The 21,258-nt window shown below is 46.1% G+C and overlaps 1 protein-coding gene and 1 pseudogene across 2 annotated transcripts; one reads left to right on the top strand and one right to left on the bottom strand.

Annotated features, from left to right (window-relative positions):
- Positions 1-955: 955 nt before the first annotated feature.
- LOC308239042 (protein regulator of cytokinesis 1-like) lies at positions 956-9,221 on the bottom strand (the record flags this gene model as incomplete). Its single annotated transcript, XM_080651589.1, has 10 exons — positions 9,126-9,221; positions 8,863-8,985; positions 7,950-8,183; positions 7,701-7,871; positions 7,012-7,164; positions 5,598-5,745; positions 4,482-4,618; positions 2,153-2,248; positions 1,133-1,279; positions 956-1,030 (listed from the first exon to the last, which is right to left on the bottom strand). The coding sequence occupies exons 1-10, from the start codon at positions 9,135-9,137 to the stop codon at positions 956-958; spliced, it is 1,296 nt and encodes a 431-aa protein (XP_080507715.1). The 5' UTR covers positions 9,138-9,221.
- A 3,570-nt stretch (positions 9,222-12,791) lies between these two features.
- On the top strand, positions 12,792-16,091 carry LOC308239040 (elongation factor 1-alpha 1-like; annotated as a pseudogene). The gene is made up of 3 exons: positions 12,792-12,801; positions 14,458-14,960; positions 15,194-16,091. The product of its transcript is annotated as an elongation factor 1-alpha 1-like (transcript).
- Positions 16,092-21,258: the final 5,167 nt, after the last annotated feature.

Below are 21,258 nucleotides of genomic sequence, written 5' to 3'. Positions count from 1 at the left end.
CCATTAGTAAGTGGAACACAAATCAATGTTTTTCTCTTTCTCCCCCTTCCTCTCTCTCTCTAAAGTCAATTAAAAATTAATCTACATTTAAAATTAAAATAATAAGTTAAAAACAAGAAACATATGAGGGCAGCACTTTGACAGCAAGGATAGCCCACCTTGTACTCTTAGCAGAGAGATTCTCAAACTTTTAATTAAAATAAACCTTTCTGGAACTGAATGTTAGTGTTATATGTTTTAAGAAGTTCACATTATTTTCATAATAATATTGAACAATAGGGAGCTAGTTTCATAAAATGTTAAGAGGACAGAAATAAGTAGCTAACAATGAACATGTATTTAAAGAAAGTTTGATGCTGTGAAGAAAAACCCACAAACAATATAAAATAGGCAAAAAGACAGAAATCAAAATTATATAATGTGAACTCTACTTTGTAAACATACATTATTTTTAAAAGCTGTTTTAAGCCCAACCAAGGTGGCTCAGTGGTTGAGCATTGACCTTTGAACCAGCGGGACGCATGCTCGGGTTGTGGGATTGATCCCCAATGCAGGGTGTGCAGGAGGCAGCCAATCAATGATTCTCTCTCATCATTGATGTTCCTCTCTCTCTCTCCCTCTCCCTTCCTCTCTGAAATCAATAAAAATATATTTTTTTTAAAAAGCAAGAAAAACACCAAATAGTTTTAGTAGTCTTCTTGGAATTATGGTACAGGTGCTTTTAAAATGGTTTTTATATATTGTCAAGTATGAGTAGGAGAAGAGAAATAATGTTCCAATCTCAAATGGACTCAACTGAAAGTCTCCAAAACCCCTTCCCCATCCCTGCAGGGCAATCTCTGCAGGACACATGGCAAGAGATGGCCATGGCCCTGCCCTCCACACGCCCTCACACCAGTGGGCCATGGAGCCTCCTTACCTTGCGCACTTTGCCCGGTGTGGTGGGAGGCACTCCTCACTGCTTGTTGGGTGGTCTGGAAGTACTGCCATACAGCATCTCTGTCTCTGTCTGCTTCTTGTTCTTCAGTTGCTGTGTGACAGGCAGAAGCAACAGTGACACATCCCAGGGAGAGAGCAGGTCTGGGCTGCTCACATGGCCACCCTTCCCTCTTCCCAAACTGGGTTCACGTACCCTTTCCTGCTTCGCTCGCTCTTTCTCTAACCGATGCATCTCCCGCTGCTCAATCACATATTCCATGAATTTCTGCCCATGTACCACAAAGGCTGTTAAGTGTTTCTGTTCCCACATTTCAATCTGGGCCTTCAGTTCCTCTTCCACCTGAGACCAGACACAAGCATGTGTCATTTACTTCAAACCTTTGGTGTGAAGCCTGAAGGAAATTATTTCCCCCCAGAATGATTACTCCTTTCCCAGAGCATCACTAGGCTGACTCCGGGGAGCTGGACCCACTTGGGGAAATGTCAGAGTAGCTGAAACCAAAGGCGAGGGATGGTTTGTTCCCAATACACAGGCCCAGCGTGGCCACTGGTTTTGGTGCTGAAAGTGAGAGGATGGTGTGCAGTGAGGGCAGCACCATCTGGGTCAGGCCCGGACCCGCCTCCTGCGAGCTGTGAAAAGTGGGCAAGTTACTTAAGTTCTCAGTGCCCTGTTTCCTCATCTGCAAAAATGGAAAGCACTTTGAAATAATACCTGGCCCTTCATTCAGTAAATACTATTATTATTAAGATAGAGAAGATACTTAAGCCCACAGAACTTGCTCAAGATAAAGAGCTTGCTCTGTGTTATCGGCTGAACTGTGCCCCCTCCCCACCCCGTTCATATGATGAAGTCTATCCTCCAGTATCTAGGAATGTGGTTTTATTTGACGTGTGAAGACAGGGAGAAGACAACCACCTACACGTCTCGGAAGAAACCAGCCCTGCCTAGGCCTTCATCTCAGACTTCCAGCCCCCGGACTTGTGAGAAAATACGTGTCTTTGTTCAGGCCGCCCACTCGGGGTGTTTTGTTATGGCCGTGCTAGAAAACTAATACGCCTCGACATACAGCTGCGGATGCCATAAGGCCCAGTGTCACTGATCCTTGCCTACCCTTTGAAAGAGAAGACAGTTTGGGGCAAATGATTCAAAGCAGAGAATCCACCAAAAGTGAGGTATTTTGTAGTCAAGCACCGAAACTATTAACACTGTTACCTTACGGAGTGTTTTTTGGAGACTGGCTCGTTGCTTTTCCTCTTTTAGAAGATTTGCTCCACGATTGGTAAGTCGACTTGAATCTGATGCTTTTCTCTGTGAAAATACATTTGAATCAGAGTAAACCCTGGGACAGCCAATCAGACCGATCACTTCTGCTAGGACTCCTTGCTGTCATACTCGGATGTACATTATTAACCCATTGTACGCCATACGCATCTATAGACCCAAGTGGCAGACCTTCCCCACACACCACACGCGTCTATATATATGTAATGTTTTCCCTAAGTGGTAGCCCTGACCAACTTTAAAATAATTTTTTGTGTGAATTTTCAGCTGAAAATATTCAAGAACACCCGAATTGGGAGTAATATATTTATTTTTGTAATATTCATTGCAAATTGACTTTTTAAATTCAAAATACCGTGGTGTGTGGGGATGGTTTCTGTTTTGGACGCGTGGCAGTTAACTGGTTAAGGAGTCTGTGAGGTTTGCATTCCCACTGCCTCTCAGCAGTGAGGAATGGAGGGTCCTAAGGCAGGGGAGCTGGGTGTGAGCACATCCACTTGGTGCAGGAAAACCAGTGCTTCCTTTGTCATCTAAAAAGACAGGCTGCAATATTAACGCGCCACCGCACTGGCTCCCTTCCTTGGTTCAGATGTCAAAAGATTACGTCACCTACAGGAAATGAGCTATGTGGGGGGACAAGGGAAAGGTCCACACTCGGAGACTGGTGGGCACCCCTACTTGTCCACTCTCTCTCTGCCTATTGAGACAATGCAGCTTAAATATGCAAGGTTAAGGGTCACAGATAATCTGGTTTTCATTGAATTGACCCTCACAAAATGGACAAAAAAATATAGTATGTTAGGCTCTTTTTTTTCTGTTTTTTTTTTTTTTTTTTTTTAATTCTATCATGCATACAGTATACCAGAACAGTAGTATAAGCATATAATTTAGAAATAGGAATTAGACGTGTACACTCAAAGTTAGGGGCAGATCATCAGAAAAGTACAGAAGAAATCCTGACAATTTGCTAAGCTTGTGAAGAAATTCCATTCCCCTCCCAGCCTGCTTTGTCGGTGAAGGCCTATAAACAATTCCTAAAAGGAATGGGAGTTAGTCTCTTATTTATTCTTAAACACTTGCATGTCAACAAGGGTTACTTATTTGGCTCTTTACTGACGTTTATTCCTCCTCCTCCTTGCTTCCAAGCAGAAGTCAGAGGTCACTGAGGACGGGGAAACCTGTCCTTAAACAGCTGTCAGGTCTCACACAGTTCTCCCCAGGTCTGAGTCCTAGTTTCCCACCTGTAAACGTGAGGTTGAACTCAGGACTCCCTGAAGGACCCATCAGACTCTAACGGGGCCAGCATGAACCTAAGAGCAAGGCTGCTTGAATTTTGTGTCCATTATGCCTCCTCCTAGTCCCAGCCCCGAGCTCTGAAATGCTCTGAGGGAACCTGCCTGTGCTATGTCGATCAGAAGAAACGGAATTCAGCATACAAATGTGCACTAACACCCAGGCGATTTTCTAAGAAAACAGCAAAAGTTGGAAGAGAAAATATTCTATCCTTCTCTCCCTCCTCAGTAACAACCGAATTGCTCTGTGGCAGCAGGACCGCCAGCCTCACCAGCATGGCACATGCGAGAGATGCTGGGACGAGAGCTGGGAGAGCCCTTAGAGGGGCTGTGGGGACAGTGCCTTCTATGTCCCTTTCTCCACATGGTGCCTGAGGGCTGTGGTGGAGCGCGAGGGCCAACCTAGGATAAGGTCCGCGAGCTGGAGAAGCCTGGGACCCCACTGACTGTGGAACTGCCACACCTGCCCTGCACTGGCCCCTCTGGACTTCCTTTATTCCAGAAACTTCTACCTGAATGAAGCCATTTGTTCAGGGCTTTTCTCTTACATGTTCCTGTACGTGAGCCTCACAAATACAGATGGGTCAGGAGTAAGCTAGAGTCTCAGTGATGAAGACACTGGTATTAGAAACTCAGTAAGGAGAAAAGGAGACTGACTCTATAAAGGACATGCTTTCTTTCCTTCTTCTTTTTTTCTTTAATCCTCTCCCAAAGATATTGTTCCATTTGTAGAGATAGGGGAAGGGAGGGGAAAAGACAGAGAGAAACCATTGGTAGATGTCTCTCTCACATCAACTGGTTGTCTCCCTGATGCTCCCTGACCAGTGCTCTTGACCAGAACTGAACTCGGGACCCTTTAGTCCGCAGCCGGACACTCTATCCACTGAGCCAAACAGGCCAGGGCAAGGGCATGCTTTCTTAATACTTCATTGTCCTCTGAGGAAAACAGAGGAAAGTGAGGGCAGTACCTCAAACTCTAAGAAAAGCCTCCAGCTTTCTTCCCACTTCTGCACGCCTTCAAAGAGTTCTTTGCGAACCTCGTAGTAGTTTTTTAACCGCACAACCTCATCATCATGGACCTGGAGCAGACTTGCTGTGTAGTCCTCTGCAAGATAGAAGCCCAGGAGTTTAAAAAAATTCCTCTAGTGTTTAGCATCTTACTTTCTAACCCCTCATTCCCTAAACTGGAAATAGATTATTCTTCACGATAGTAAAAACGCTACATGAATAAGTATACATTGTGGATAATAAAAATCTGGTTTGTCACCATCCTCCTGGAGGGAGTAGGGAGTAAGGACCTAAAGTGTGGACTAAAATGACTAAGATTCACAAACCTGTGTCATCTCTCACCTTTTCTTAGCTTTCTTTCAATCCACCCTGCTCAGGAGTGGGTTGGGGCACAGAAAATGTCCCCAATGTGGAATTTAGTAGATAACCTCATCTTTATACTCAGGTCAGGTCAGACTAGAATTCTGCTGGGCTCTGGGGTCAGACTCTGTGGCCTTAAATGTGAACTCTGCCCTTTACCCGCTGTGCCTCTGGTTCAAGTTTCTCAACATTTATGCACCTTTGTGTCCTCATCTCTTGACATGAGATTGAGATATTATTGTTAAGAGCTTGACATTGCACCTGGCATAGAGTAAGCAAGCGCTGATAAACTTGAGCTTCGCAACTATAGGCTACAGCAACCTTGGGCAAACTACGGCCCGCGGGCCGGATCCGGCTGTTCTATCCGGTTCTCTTGCTCTCCCCTCCGCTCCTTTACTTTGAATTTATATTAGTTCACACAAACACTCCATCCATGCTTTTGTTCCGGCCCTCCGGTCCAGTTTAAGAACCCATTGTGGCCCTCGAGTCAAAAAGTTTGCCCACCCCTGGGCTACAGTGATAAGCTGCTTCAGAAATCAAGACATCCCTTATTTCCCAGTAGCACCTGCAAATGCTCACTGACACAGGAATGGCAACTTATGGTGAAAGGCTTTAAAAGGCAGTTTTATCTGTTCAGCAGAGGAAACACTTTCTGGTGAACATCTGCACATCTTCACAAGTGCAGGCCACATAAAGGCCAGCGCTCCTGTACTAACCATCATGGTAAGCAGCAAAAGCTTGTCTCTGCTCCTGGCTGTAGAAACAGTGGTCCCAGCACTTAGCCAGCTCCACTCGTGTTGCCTCAATCAATTTCTTAATGTTTTGCATTTTCAGTTCTTCCAAGCGATCCACTTCTAACTGCAGCTGAAACACAGATACCTGGTAAAGGTGCTTGTTCTACTTTTACATTCACAGAGCCTTGCAAAAATTTCCCATTTTTATTTATTTATTTTTGTTAATGCTCACACAAGGATATGTTTTTAAAATATATTTTTTATTGATTTCAGAGAGGAAGGGAGAGGGAAAGAGACAGAAACATCAATGATGAGAGAGAATTATTGACTGGCTGCCTCCTGCATGCCCCCTACTGGGGATCGAACCCGCAACCTTGGCATGTGCCCTTGACCGGAATTGAACCTGGGGACCCTTCAGTCCGCAGGCTGACCCTCTATCCACCGAGCCAAACCGGCTAGGGCCAAGGATATTTTACCTTTTTTTTTTTTTTTTTTTAAAGGGAGAATGAAAGGAAGAGAGAAACATCGATGTGAGAAAAACACATCGATTGGTTACCCCTGCATGAGCCCCATGAGGACCCGGGCAGAGGAGGAACCTGCACCACGGTACATGCCCTTGACCAGAATCAAACCGGGACCCTTTGATTCGCAGGCCGACGCTCTATCTACTGAGACAAACTGGCTAGGGCAAAAATTTCCCCTTTTTGTCCTAACCAGTTTGGCTCAGTGGATAGAGTGTCGGCCTGTGGACTCAAGGGTCCCAAGTTTGATTCGGTCAAGGTTATGTACCTTGGTTGCAGGCACATCCCTGGTGGGGGGTGTGCAGGAGGCAGCTGATTGATGTTTCTCTCTCATCGATGTTTCTAACTCTCTCTCTCCCTCTCCCATCCTCTCTGCAAAAAAATCAATAAAATATACTTTAAAAATTTCCCCTTTTTAAATAAAATTATAGTACAAAATCACAGAGGTAAGTCCACACTCTAACAATGATATCAAAGGAAAGATAAAAGATAAGTGGGTTCCTGCCACCTTTTTCTGATGCTTACTTTAAAATAGACTTGCTCTCCCTGGCCAGTGTGTTTAGGTTAGAGCATTAGCCTGTGCACCGAAGGGTCTCAGATTTGATTCCTGGTCAAGGGCAGGTACCTGGGTTGCTGGTTTGATCCCCAGTCTGTCAGGGTGCATGCGGAAGGCAACTAATTCATGTGTCTCTATCACATCAATGATTCTCTTCCTCCCTTCTACTCTCTCTCAAAATCAATGGAGAAAATATCCTTGGGTGAGGATTCACAACAACAAAAAAAGACTTGTTCAAGGCAGAATTTGGTAAAGACATGAGATCAGACATAAAAATGCCTGTAGAGACTACGGACCCAGCACCCTATGGGTTTCCTACCGCTTTCTGAACTTTGGCCTTCAACCCAGTCATAACCATGGCCACAACAGCTTCTCTCTCTTCTTCTGGTATTTGCAGTCTGTCCCAGAGCTCCCGGATCTGAGCACGCAGCCTCTTACACACTGCTTCGTTTTGTGATTTCCTCACTTCCAGCTGTGACAAGGAAAGACAGTGGTTATGGCAAAGGCAGCAGCAGAGGCTAGCCCTCTGGAGCTTTTGCAGAATAAGCACTGTTATAAGATTGTGAAGAGGTGTGTTTTCATGACTTCTGAACACAAACTGTAAGTCTGTCATTTACAGCAGGATCTCAGACCCCAAGAATTAGGATTCAAATTTTGAAATAAAACTTTTTTTCCGGTAGAGGGGAGAATGGGGGGGGGGGGGCGGGAAAGAGGGACATCTGTAATGAACTCAACCTAAAGATTAATTTTTTTTCAGTTAAACACTAATTCAATGACTATTATTTCATCCATCATTTCAATTTCATGTTCTTATAGCTACATATAAATTAAGTTTTCTTTTAAAAAACATCATGGTTGTATATCATATACTATCTTCATCCTCTCTCCCTCATTCTCTTAACCTACATTGGGCCCTAAAAAACACTGCAGGGAAAAAACTGTCCCTTTTTTCAAATTGCTGGATACTATGGAGGTGAGATCCCAGGCCATATTCCAAATAGACATTACCTGCAGTAGCAACTTCTGTAGTGCTGCAATATTTTCCAAAGATAAACAAAAGGCATCTGCATCTTCACACACCACATCTCTTTTGAAGCTTGTATCTGGGGTGTGATCTAATTCTTCCATACATAGTATGATCTTTTTTTTCATGTTGACAAACTTCTCACGCCGAGATGCCTGTAAAATCAAATGATCAGAAGACACCCACAGGAAAGTCAAACTGACTTTTAGGAACTATGGAGGCAAGGAGTATACCTTTGTTTCCCTCAAAGTTGCCAAATGTTGTCTGAACTGGTTCAGCTCTTCCAGGCTGGGAACGGAGTTGCTGTCAATGTCATAGCGTGGCATGGAAAGCACTTCAGACAGTTCTTGATCTTGTTCCCTAAGTAGTTTCAGTTGACGTTTCCTCTCCTCTTTCTGTTTGCGCCTCAGCTCCACCTCAGTGCGCAAGTCTATTTCTAGCTGCAAGATGGTCGTCGGCTCTCCTTCCTGCTGTAGAAGAGGAGATACCATTGTTCCAAGTTCCAAGTGGATTTCCTCAAAGGAAGAGTAGGACAACTTACAAATAAATCAGTTCATGGCACAGTATCATCTCTGCCTAACTTTTCCTGAGAGTTAAAAATAAAAAAATTGTAGTATATGCCTCACAGACTGATAGCAAGAGGAAGTGTTTTAGACTAAAGCACTGCAACACTCATTAGCTGATTCACCTCTGGCAAGCTGTCCCTCCTGGGAGCACGCCCACGCCTCTCTCCCTCAGGCGGCATCTCCGAAACTCTAAGAGTCCCCACGAGACTTACACTCAGGGGAGCAATGTGCAGGGTCTTGTCCTGGGCCAACCCCTTGAACCTGTCTCCATGGCCCCCTTTTCCCTGACTTCCCAAAACAGCTCCAATGAGACTCTCTCCTATTTCTTCTAAGCCCTTCCTTGTTTTGCTGTCCCCAGCTTTAATAAACAAACTCTCAAAAAATAAATTAGCTGCTTCACCTCTCAACAGGGCAACGCTTTACGTCAGTAAAAATGACTGCTGGCACTGGTTGGCTAGGCAGCACATTTCCCCCATTTGTCATGTCCAGGACCACCCTGACACAGAAACCCTCCACTCAGCCCCAAGGCAAAGCTCCTGCCTCAGTCTCAGACCCAAACAGGAGCCCAGACCCTGTGTACCTGAAATGGCTCAACACACAACTCGCTGCACAAGACAGCCAACTCTTTTTGACAGTTGCCTATGCTTTTAATGAGCCTTGCCTTCAGACTTTCCTCTTCAGCAATCATTTTATCCATGAGGTCCTACCAGAGAGAAAATTGCCCCATAAAAGTTTGGAACTAAGGGAGGAAAAAATACTAAGCAATAAATAATACCAAAACACCAATAATTTCAAAATTTTAATACCCATGTCCTCCTGCAAAGACACCGGCACTAAACTCACCTTGATATGCATATGTATATCCTGAATTCTTTGTAACCGCTGGTCCTCAGGAATCCCAATCAATTCCCATATGTCCTGAAGGTGACTCAGGGCTTTTTGGAGATATAATGTGGACTCCTCCTCAATAACCTCACTGGAAAGCAAAAGAGAAATCAGCTGCATGAGCCACTGCCTCTGACACACTAAGAAAATTATTTACAGCCCTGGCTGGTTAGGTCAGTGGTTAGAGCAGTGCACCACAGACCAAAGAGCCTCAGGTTCAATTCCCCTTGATTCCCAGTCAAGGGTACTAGGTGTAGTGGTTAATAATGCAGATTTTTTTTTCAACAGATGGAGTTACACATATGTTGATATATATGCGATTTGATATATATGCTATTTTGTTGTATTGACAACAAGCTTCAAAACTTCATATGTCACATTTTCTGAAGGTGTTAACATCATAGATATTTTTATGCTTAAAAATGTCGAATATCGTGCCAAAAAAAAAAAAAAGAGCATTTGCGGGAAGTTTTAATTCATTACTTTATTTTGAAGAAAAGTGCTGCTGAATACTTCCAGAAGCTTATGGTGAACATGCTCCATCTCAAGATACTTGTGAACGGTGGTTTAAACGCTTTAAAAGTGATTATTTCAATGTGAAAAACGAAGAATGTCCAGGTCAACCGAAAAAGTTTGAAGACCAACAATTACAAGCATTATTGGATAAAGGTGTGAGTCAAACTCAAAAACAACTTGCAAAAAGATTAAACGTTGCTCAGCAAACAATTTCCGATCATTTACAAGTAATGGGAAAGACATTAAAGGAAAGAAAATGGGTTCCACATCAACTGAACGAAGGACAAATGGAAAACCGAAAAGTCATCACTAAAATGTTGCTTCAACAGCAGGAAAGAAAGTCTTTTTTTGCATCAAATTGTGACTGGCTATGAAAAGTGGATTTATTTTGTGAATCCCAAATGCACAAAATCATGGGTTGATCCAGGTCAACCATCAACATTGAATGCAAGGCCAAATCGCTTTGGAAAGAAGACAATGCTCTGCGTTTGGTGGGATCAGGAAGGTGTGGTGTATTATGAGCTTCTGACACCAGGTGAAACCATTAATACTGATCCCTCCAGACAACAAATAATCAATTTGAACCACATTTTGATCATAAAACAACCAGAATGGGCCAGAAGACACAACATAGTAATTTTGCTTTATGATGACGTACCAACACACACTTCAACACCAGTTAAAGTCACGTTAAAATATCTTGCCTGGGAAGTATTAACCCACCCGCCGTATTCACCAGACCTTGTTCCTTCAGATTACCACTTGTTCCTATCAGTGGCACACGCACTTTCTGAGCAGCACTTCAAAACATATGAAGAAGTGGAAAATTGGGTCTCTGAATGGTCTGCCTCAAAACAAGAAAAGTTCTATTGGGACAGTATCCACAAATTACCTGAAAGATTGGAGGAAATGTGTAGCTAGTGATGGACATTACTTTGAATAAAGCACTTTTGATGTTTCTCTTGAAATTATCGTGTTTTCTTTGATTACAAAATCCACATTATTAACCGGTACAACTAGTATATACCTCGGTTGAAGGCTGGATCCCTGGCCCTGGTCAGGGTGTGAACTGGAGGCAACCAAATGATTTTTCTCTTTCACATCAATGTTTTCCTCCCTCTCCCCTCCTCTCCATTCTCTCTCCGTTCTCTCTCCGTTCTCTCTCCGTTCTCTCTCCGTTCTCTCTCCGTTCTCTCTCCGTTCTCTCTCCGTTCTCTCTCCGTTCTCTCTCTCCATTCTCTCTCTCCGTTCTCTCTCTCCGTTCTCTCTCTCCGTTCTCTCTCTCCGTTCTCTCTCTCCGTTCTCTCTCTCCGTTCTCTCTCTCCGTTCTCTCTCCGTTCTCTCTCCGTTCTCTCTCCGTTCTCTCTCGTTCTCTCTCGTTCTCTCTCGTTCTCCCTCTCCCTCTTCCACTAGCTCTAAAAATCAATGGAGCCCTAGCCAGTTTGGCTCAATGGATAGAGCATTGGCCTGCGGACCAAAAGGGTCCCATGTTTGATTCCGGTCAAGGGCACAAACCTCAGTTGCAGGCTCCTCCCAAGCCTGAGCCCTGGTTGGAGCTCGTGCAGGAGGCAACCACTTGATATGTTTCTCTCACATCGATATTTCTGTCTTTCCCTCTCTCTTCCACTCTCTCTAAAAAAATCAATAGAAAAATATCCTTGGGGGAGGATTAACAACAACAACAACAACAAAAAAAAAAAAACAAACGCAAAAAAGTAGGGTTGTAGAAAACTAAAATAGGATTTAGAAAAATAAACAGAAGCAAATATAAGGTTGCTCCGAGGACTATGAGAGGTTATTTCCCCTTTTTATTGTTTCAAAAATATATTTTCATTAATTTCAGAGAGGGAGAGGGAGAGAGAAAAACATCAATGATGACAGAGAATCATTTATCTGCTGCCTCCTGCATGCCCCCTACTGGGTATCAAGCCCACAACCAGGGCATGTGACCTTGACTCTAATCAAACCCAGGATCCTTCAGTCCCCAGGTCAATGCTCTATCCACTGAGCCAAACCAGCTAGGGCTCCCCTTCTCCTTATTAATACTTTTGGAAAAATTGAAATCACTGTAAAAGGGGAAATTACTAAGGCCCTTGTAGATACTGGGGCTACTTTATCTGATCTTAAACCCTCCTCAATTAAGAAGCACTCTCCCTTGGAGTAAAGCTTCTATACAAATGGTAGGGACAGGTAAATCAGAACCAGTTCCCTTCTAGTTAGGGAATGTTATGGGGCAATATACAGGATGTCCCAAAAAATGTATACATACTTTAACAGCTGCTAGCTCAATTGTTGTTTCTTTCTTTTCAAATTTAACCCATTGAAATTAATTATTCAAAGTGTGTATACATTTTTTGGAGACACCCTGTATATATATATATTTTAAAAATTTTATTGATTTCAGAGAGGAAGGGAGGAAGGGAGAAAGAGAGAGAGAGACAGAGAGAGAGAGACAGACAGACAGAGAGAGAGAGAGAGAAACATCAGTGATGAGAGAGAATCATGGATGGGCTGCCTCCTGCACACCCCACACTGGGGATCAAGCCCGAAACCTGGGCATGTGCCCTGACTGGGAATCGAACCCTCACCTCCTGGTTCATAGGTCGACGCTCAGCCACTGAGCCACGTCGGCCGGGCTACCCTGTATATTTTTATTAGTTAAATCTGCCCCAATTCACCTGATAGGGTGATATTTTCTTTTCTTTTTTAAGTGAAAGTGAGTTTATTAGTGAAGCAGTGAGATAAAGAATGGGTCCCTTCACAGACAAAGCAGCTGAGATTTCCTTGAAATCAAGGATGGCCACATATCCTTTTCCAGAAGGGTGGAATGTGTTTAGAAGTAAATTATTCAGATACTGAATTGGGAAAATAATGATTTTAAAGGAACCCCGTAAGAGGAAACTGATCTTGAAATTGACTGAAGGTTTGTTACAGGTCATTCCAATACAACTTTAGGCCTTTTCCAGTCATGACTGTCCTTTATGCACGAGCTGGAATTTAGTCCACTATGCAGGATTACTTCTTAAATGGGGGCTTGTAACTTTAAGTATGAGGCCTGTAATTCTCCTATCCTTCCAGTAAAAAACAAAAACACTGAAATGGGAAAGGATGGAGATTTGTACAGGATCCCGTACCTATCTGGGGAGGAGCAGGGGGTGGGAGTGTGCAAGGCTAGTTCCTGGTGAGTAGGGCCCCATGTGAGAAAAGGGGAAACTTGAGGCCTACAATGGAAGCAGGCAGGGTAGAGGCCTCAAACCCCTCCTGCCTGCCTTCCTGTGCTCCCTTAGGGGGCTGCCCAGCCTAGTGCAGGGGCTAGGGAGGCGGGGAAAGAAGAAAAGAGGGTGTGAGATGCACCTGGGGAGACACAGGTAGTTTGGGGCATCTTGGGGCCAAGCAGTCCCATCCATTGGACACACCTGTTGCTGCCGCCAGTCAGCAGCAGGTGTGGCCAATGGATGGGACTGCTTGTCAGAGCAGGATGGGGCTCTGGCCCCTTCAAGGCTAGGGGAGCCCTCCAGGGTAGCCAGGCGGTGCCCGGAGTGACTTGTGGGGCTGGGTGCTGAGGCCTGGCCTGCCCTGCCCCCCGCAGCCCAGGGGACGTCTCCTTGGAGCCGAGCCAGCGCCCAGAACATGGGGCTGGGATCCCCAAGGAGAGGACCTTCTTACTTTAACACAAACTTATCGTGTAACTTTCATTGTATTTATTTATGTATTTTTAAAGTACACCCTTTAAAATTAGCCTTATGCATGTCTTCTTTTTGAAATATATATATTATTTCAGAGAGGAAGGTAGAGGGAGAGAGAGAGAAACATCAATGAAGAGAGACAATCATCGATCAGCTGCCTCCTGTGTGCCCCGCACTGGGGATGGAGCCTGCAACCCGGGCATGTGCCCTTGGCCGGAATCGAACCCGGGACCAGTCCCCAGGCCGATGCTCTGTCTGCCCAGCCAAACCGGCGAGGGCGTGTAACTTTTATCTGAAAGGCGAGAAGACACATTCCCATCCTGTCCCAAGTCACAGGCTAGTAAAGGACAGTGTGACACCCTCGCTCAGGGCCCAGAGGGGCCTCTGGAAGCCCCACCGGCCCCGCACCCGGGACGGGCGTCTCCCCTCCCGCATCCCCAACTCCCCCACAGCCCGCACCTTCTCCTCATGATGGAAGTCCACGACCTACTCCCCCGGAACCGAGCGCTGCAACCAGCCCCTAGCACCAGCTGGCACAGGATCTGCCACTTCCCAAGCCATCAGGCAACCACAGGGCTTTTAAAGCAAGCCCCCACAGCGGAGCAGGCCGGAGATTGGTGCTCCATGCTGTCGCTCCTCGCCAAATCCCGCCCTCTCCCTGCCCCTAGCGGCCCCGTGCAGGTTTGATTCCAAGTGCACTCCATTGCCTGGAGGGGGGAAGAGCATAGGAGCCCACTGCCCAGGTGCTGCGCATAAAGGCTTTGCTCCCAACCAGCGGGGTGTGGCCTGCGCGGGTTACTAGAAAGGCCTGGGGCCTTACTTCCCTAGCTCATCCTTGCAGCGAGCCTGGGAACTGATCTTTGGTGGCAATATTCCCCAGATGTAGGAAAAAGTGCCCTAAAGGGCAGGGAGCCCTGCTCAGGGCCAGGAACTTTCTAGACCAGTGATCCCCATAATTCCGTTCAGTGAATATGGTCCCCCTTTTACAGAGCCAGGCAACTGTCTCACAAAGGTTTATTAGCTTTTTCACAACGGGTTTGCCGACCGAACACAGGTGTCGTGAAAACCACCATGAACTCAAACCCAAGATGGGAAAGGAAAAAAGACCCACATCAACATCGTCGTTATTGGACACGTGGATTCCAGCAAGTCTGCCACTACTGGCCATCTGATCTACAAATGTGCAGGGATCGACAGAAGAACCATCGAGAAATTTGAGAAGGAGGCTGCTGAGGTGGGGAAGGGCTCCTTCAAGTATGGTATCACCACTGATATCTCCCTGTGGAAATTCGAGACCAGCAAGTATTATGTGACCATCATGGATGCCCCAGGGCACAGAGACTTCATCGAAAACATGATTACAGGCACATCTCAGGCCGACTGTGCTGTCCTGATTGTTGCTGCTGGTGTTGGTGAATTTGAAGCAGGCATCTTCAAGAATGGACAGACCCGTGAGCATGCCCTTCTGGCCTACACAGGGGGTGTGAAACAGCTGATTGTTGGTGTTAACAAAATGGATTCCACTGAGCCACACTACAGCCAGAAAAGATACGAGGAAATTGTTAAAGAAGTCAGCACCTACGTTAAGAAAGTTGGCTGCAGCCCTAACTGGTTTTGCTCAGTGGATAGAGTGTGGGCCTGCGGACTCAAGGGTCCCAGGTTCGATTCCTGTCAAGGGCATGTACCTTGGTTGCGGGCACATGCCCAGTAGGGAGTGTGCAGGAGGCAGCTGATCGATGTTTCTCTCTCATCGATGTTTCTAACTCTCTATCCATCTCCCTTCCTCTCTGTAAAAAATCAATAAAATATATTTTTTAAAAAAAGAAAGTTGACTACAACCCTGACACAGTAGCATTTGTGCCAATTTCTGGTTGGAATGGTGACAACATGCTGGAAGCAAGTGCTAATATGCCTTGGTTCAAGGGATGGAAGGTCACCCGTAAAGATGGCAATGCCAGTGGAACCACACTGCTTGAAGCTCTGGATTGCATCCTGCCACCAACTTGTCCAACTGACAAGCCCCTGGGTCTGCCCCTCCAGGATGTCTAAAAAATTGGTGGTATTGGTACTGTCCTTGTGGGCAGGGTGGAGACTGGTGTTCTCAAGCCCGGCATGGTGGTCACCTTTGCTCCAGTCAATGTTACAACTGAAGTAAAGTCTGTTGAAATGCACCATGAAGCTTTGAGTAAAGCTCTTCCTGGGGACAATGTGGGCTTCAACGTCAAGAACGTGTCTGTCAAAGATGTTCGCCGTGGGCAATGTGGCTGGTGACAGCAAAAATGATCCACCAATGGAAGCAGCTGGCTTCACAGCTCAGGTGATTATCCCCAACCACCCAGGCCAGATGAGTGCTGGATATGCACCTGTGCTGGATTGTCACACAGCTCACATTGCTTGCAAATTTGCTGAGCTGAAGGAGAAGATTGATCGTCGTTCTGGGAAAAAGCTGGAAGACGGCCCCACGTTTTTGAAATCTGGTGATGCTGCCATCGTTGATATGATTCCTGGCAAGCCCATGTGTGTTGAGAGCTTCTCTGACTACCCTCCTCTGGGCCGTTTTGCTGTTTGTGACATGGGACAGACAGTTGCTGTGGGTGTCATCAAAGCAGGGGACAAGAAGGCAGCTGGAGCTGGCAAAGTCACCAAGTCTTCCCAGAAAGCTCAGAAGGCTAAATGAATATTATTCCCAACACCTGCCACCCCAGTCTTAATCAGTGGTGGAAGAACGGTCTCAGAACTGTTTGTCTCAATGGGCCATTTAAGTTTAATAGTAAAAGACTGGTTAATGATTACAATGCATCCTAAAACCTTCAGAAGGAAAAGAGAATGTTTTGTGGACCATTTGGTCCTTTGTGTGTGTGGCAGTTTTTAAATTATTCGTTTTTAAAATCAGTACTTTTTAATGGAAACAACATGACCAAAAATCTGTCACAGAATTTTGAGACCCATGAAAATAACAAAGTTTAATGAGAAACCTGTGTGTTCTTTTGGTCAACACTGTAACTTTCTGTTACACTACTTAGGTAAAAGACTTCAGGATTGCCAGGACCTATTTCCAGTGTTATATCTGCTGATACTTTACAATTGGATAGTTCTGTTAACATTTTTTTCTGGGTGGGAACTTCAGGGTTTTTTGTGGGAATTTTTTCGCCACTGAATCACCTGTCTCTTCATGGTAAAAGCTATGGGAAAGGGGATCTGTTGGTGTAACACTAAATAGATTAGGACAGGTAAGCAGAGTAACTTTGTGTTTGTAAACTAGTTTGTAAAGGCCACGTGTTAACATGAAATTTTGTAGTTACATCAATATTGAGTAAATTTGTTGGTATGTAAAATTTTAGTTTTCCAGTTTTACTGGAATGTGAATTCACATTTACACATGCTGAGGTAGTTTCAGAATCTTAAGTGAGGTTTTTTGTTTTTTTAAAAAAATATATTTTATTGATTTTTTACAGAGAGGAAGGGAGAGGGATAGAGAGTTAGAAACATCGATGAGAGAGAAACATCGATCAGCAGCCTCCTGCACACCTCCTACTGGGGATGTGCCCGCAGCCAAGGTACATGCCCTTGACCAGAATTGAACCTGAGACCCTTCAGTCCATAGGCCGACGCTCTATCCACTGAGCCAAACCAGTCAGGGCTTAAGTGAGGTTTGAATAATATTGAGCACTGTCTTGTTGCAGTTATTGTATCCAAATTCTTGGAAAAATAAATTGATGCTGGGAAAAAGAAAGGTTTATCAATCACTTTTCTTCAGAGATTTTTGGTTGCACATTATCCTGGTATGCGGATATCTTATAATTCAACTATTTTATATTGATGGATACTTAAATCACAATTTTTACAAATAAATGTCTTTGGACATAAATCTTTGCATCATGCATTGTTCTAAGGTTGATTCCTACAAGGTAACTACTGCACACTCCCTTTCCAGAGAGGTTAGTTATTCACTGGAGGCCCGGTGCATGAAATTTGTGCACAGGTAGGGTCCCTAGGCCTGGCCAGTGATTGGGGCCCAGCACGGCCTTCCTTCATGCCCCTCCGCCCCCCCGCTACCAGCTGCCAGCCGGGGCCTTCCTTCATTCTGCCCCCTAGCTGTCAGCACACGTCATAGTGGGTGGTCGAACTCCCGGTCGGTAGAAATCCCAAGGGGACAATTTGCATATTCGCCGTTTATTATATAGGATGTGCCCCACCCACGAAGTGAGCCTCACCGGCAGAGCACCTCCTCTCAGCCTGGGCAGCTCTGACCACTGCCCTCCTTTTAAACCTCTTCGTTAGTTTCATGGAAAAGTGGCATTTCCTTCTTCACACTTGCTTAATTACAACTGAACCGCACCTATTCCCCCTGGGTATTGGCCAACTGCAACTTCCAGAAACTATCTCCCTTTGCCCTTTCCATGAAGGAAAAGTAAAGGATGCTTGCTTGCACTCAGGCCCCCATTTTCCTTTCGGAAGAACCTCCACTCTCCCTCTGGGGGGCACACCTGCACCTTTCCCTTCCTCTACCCCCGGTGCACCGCCTTTACCGTCCTCCCTTCTAAGCTCCAAGGGCCTCTCCTTTACCTCTATGACTTGTTTCCGAAGCCCATTTCTTCTGTGAATTACTTCTTCTACCTCTGTGATTTTCCAAATGTTCTCTTATTTTTTAAAAAAAGTAACAATAAAATAAAATGAAGAAGAACAACCTCATTGGTGCTTTAAACATCCTTTAACTTGTCAGCAGTGTGCCCAACATTTGCCCCACTCATATAGTGGCCCTTAGGCACCACGTTTAAATTTTATCTTATTCTTTGTTGCTTAATTTGCCAGTTTTTCAGGAAGCTTCAAAAATTTGGGATCCTTACACATGTACCCAGGCCAGCTTGGTAAGGATGCAGAGATAAGACAATTTTGCTATCATGTCCTTTACGCTATAGTTCTGAAGCAAACCAGGTCATAGATTCATTGGATGATGGGCACTCTGAGCATATGCTCAATGTCTAAAACACTGTGTAGCCGAAGCTGGTTTGGCTCAGTGGATAGGGTGTCAGCCTGCGAACTGAAGGGTTCCGGGTTTGATTCCCGTCAAGGGCACATGCCTTAGTTGCAGACTCCTTCCTGGTTCTGGTCCTGGTTGGGGGCATGAGGGAGGCAACCAATCGATGTGTCTCTCTCACATTGATGTATCTCCCTCACATAGGTGTCTCTCCCTCTCCCTTCCATTCTCTCTAAAAATCAATGGAAAAAATATCCTCAAATGAGGATAAAAAAAAAAAAAAAGAGAGAGAGAGAATTTCAAGAAGGAAAGCATGGTCATTAATGAAATCAAGTTAGTAGAAGACAGAGAGGCCACAAATAGATGTGGTTACAGTTCACAATTTTTAAAAGGTAAAGGGAGAGGAAGGCCACTAGAACCAGCAATTAGGAGGGCACTGGTGGCTTGTATAGGAGGACCATTGCTGACACCCGAAACTGCTCTAACAGGGGACACAATCTTTCATTCGGTACTAAAAAAAAAAAAAAAAAAGCTGAAAACTAAACTGCCTCCTTAATTTGAAACAATAACAAACACTTTTATAAAAATCCTCACTAAGGATATTTTCCATTGTTTTTTAGAGGGAGTGGAAGAGAGAGGGAAAGACAGAGAGAAATATCAATGTGTGAGAAACACATTGATTGGTTGCCTCCTGCACATGCCCAGACCAGGGCCAGGCCAGGAAGAAGCCTGCAACCGAGGTACATGTCCTTGATGGGAATCAAACCCAGGCCCCATGAGTCCACTGGCCAGTGCTCTATCCACTGAGCCAAACCGGGTGGCAACAGACACTTTTTTAAGTGTAAGGAGTCACAGAATTTTAGAAATGGAAGGGTGCTTACTGATCATCTATCTGATCCATCTCCTCGTTTTATGGTTCTGAAAACTCCAGTAACAGGGCGAGTTTCCAAGAAGACCCAGAGCAGACCCAGAGCAGGCCCAGAGCCACGACGGTCCAATCCACGGAGCATGTGAAGCCCCCCGGGGAACCCCTGTGCTTCACGAGCAAAGATGGAAGGGCTGGCCCAGCACGAAACACATAACATTGAACGTAGAGGCTTTATTTACAATGGGACTCAAACAGGATGTAGCCAAAGATCCTCCTCCTCCATGTCTTCTCAGCATGGGCTGTACTTCATCACCAAAACAGGAAAACATCCTTGGGCAGGGTGACTCCCTCCTCTGATGTGTCCCCTAAATCCCAAACAAGTCCCGTTGCCCAGCCCTGAGCAGGGTGGCTGGGGGGACACGGACTCGGCAGCTGCGCCCCCTCCTCAGCCCCTGGGGAGTGTGTCCAGGGGCAGCTTCAGGCTTTCACCTCGCTCATGGCCTCCATGAGGCGAGCGCTGTTGGTGACTGCTGTCGTCAGGAAAATGAACCTGTACGCTGAGGACCAAAAGCACCAGCCAGGTGAGAACCAGCAGATCAGTGGCCCCCAACACGGGCCACACTATGTAGAACCCCTCCACAGCCGGGCTGGATCCAAGAACCAGTTCACAGGCTCGGGGCACAGCGACTGGCCACGCCCTGGAACTGGGCTCCTAACTCTCCAGCCGACAGCAAGCGCTACCCAGAGGGCAGCAGAGAACCTTCCGAGTGCTGCCCTTTGCAGCCCAGAGCCCGTCCACGACCTGCTGTCACCCTTCCGTTCTCGCTCAGCTTTCTCTCTGCCCAGGAACCGCAGGGCTGAGATCTCGGAGAAGGTGCAGCCCCCCAGGAACACCTCCAGGATGAGGTGCAGGGCCTCGCTGGGAGCCTTGTCGTCCTTGGTCCCGCCTGTGGGGAGCAGACCAGACTCGCCTTTTTGTTTCTGTTTTTGTGTTTTTTTTTTGTTTAATCCTCACGTGAGGATGTTTTCCCATTGATTTTTAGGGAGAGGGGAAGAGAAAGGGAAAGACCGAGAAAAACACACTGATTGGTTGCCTCCTGCATGTTCCCCGACAGGGTCTGGTCCAGGGAGGAGCCTACAACCCAGGTACGTGCTTTTGACCGGAATCAAACCCGGCACCCTTGGGTCCATAGGCCACACTCTATCCACTGAATCAAACTAGCTAGGGCCAGACTCAGCCCTTGCCTGGCACGCTGGCACCACGGATGCGTTAAGCCACCTCTGGCCCACCCGGCCCCGCTGCCAAGGCCACGCACCTGTGAAGGCCAGCTCGCTGCAGTTGACCAGCTGCAGCACCTCGTCCAGGCCCTGCCAGCTCCTCCGCTCCAGCACCTGGGGGGTCACGAGAGTGAGTTTCAGGTCTAAGGCAGGATGGGGTTTATTATTTATTTTTTAAAATATTTTTATTGATTTCAGAGAGGAAGGAAGAGGGAGAGAGATATATAAACATCAATGATGAGAGAGAATCATTGATCGGCTGCCTCCTGCACGCCCCCTCCTGGAGAGCTAGACTGCAACCCGGCACGTGCCCTTGACTGGAATCGAACCGGGGACCCTTCCGACCTCAGGCCGACGCTCTCCCCACTGGGCCAAAGGGTAACAGGATGGGGTTCAGGAAAGGAAGGTCGCGGCGGCCCAACCATCCCATTTCTTGCTAGTTAGCAGGGCAGTCAAAACTTGGGACAGACCAGAGACCAGGAGAAAGCAGAGAGAGGGAGACACGCATGGGAGCGAGGGTCACGTGTTCTCACCTGCTCCATGACGCGGCAGCTGAGGGGCACATAAGCGCCACTGAAGACATACGCCATGTCGCGTGGCACCTTCGGATCGTACTCGCCATCCACACGTGGGATCTAGAGGGCAAAGCAAGTGACAGCTCAGCTCTCTGGTCGTTTACAGGGTCAGAGAGAAGGGCAGGTCCCCAGAATGGTTCTTCCTTCAATTAAAGGGAGAAGCAGCCACGGCCTGAAAAGCAGAGTCCAA

This window comes from Plecotus auritus (assembly GCF_963455305.1).
Source record: "Plecotus auritus genome assembly, chromosome: 15".
Taxonomy (NCBI): Eukaryota; Metazoa; Chordata; class Mammalia; order Chiroptera; family Vespertilionidae; genus Plecotus; species Plecotus auritus.
This window is presented reverse-complemented; position numbering and strand designations above follow the sequence as displayed.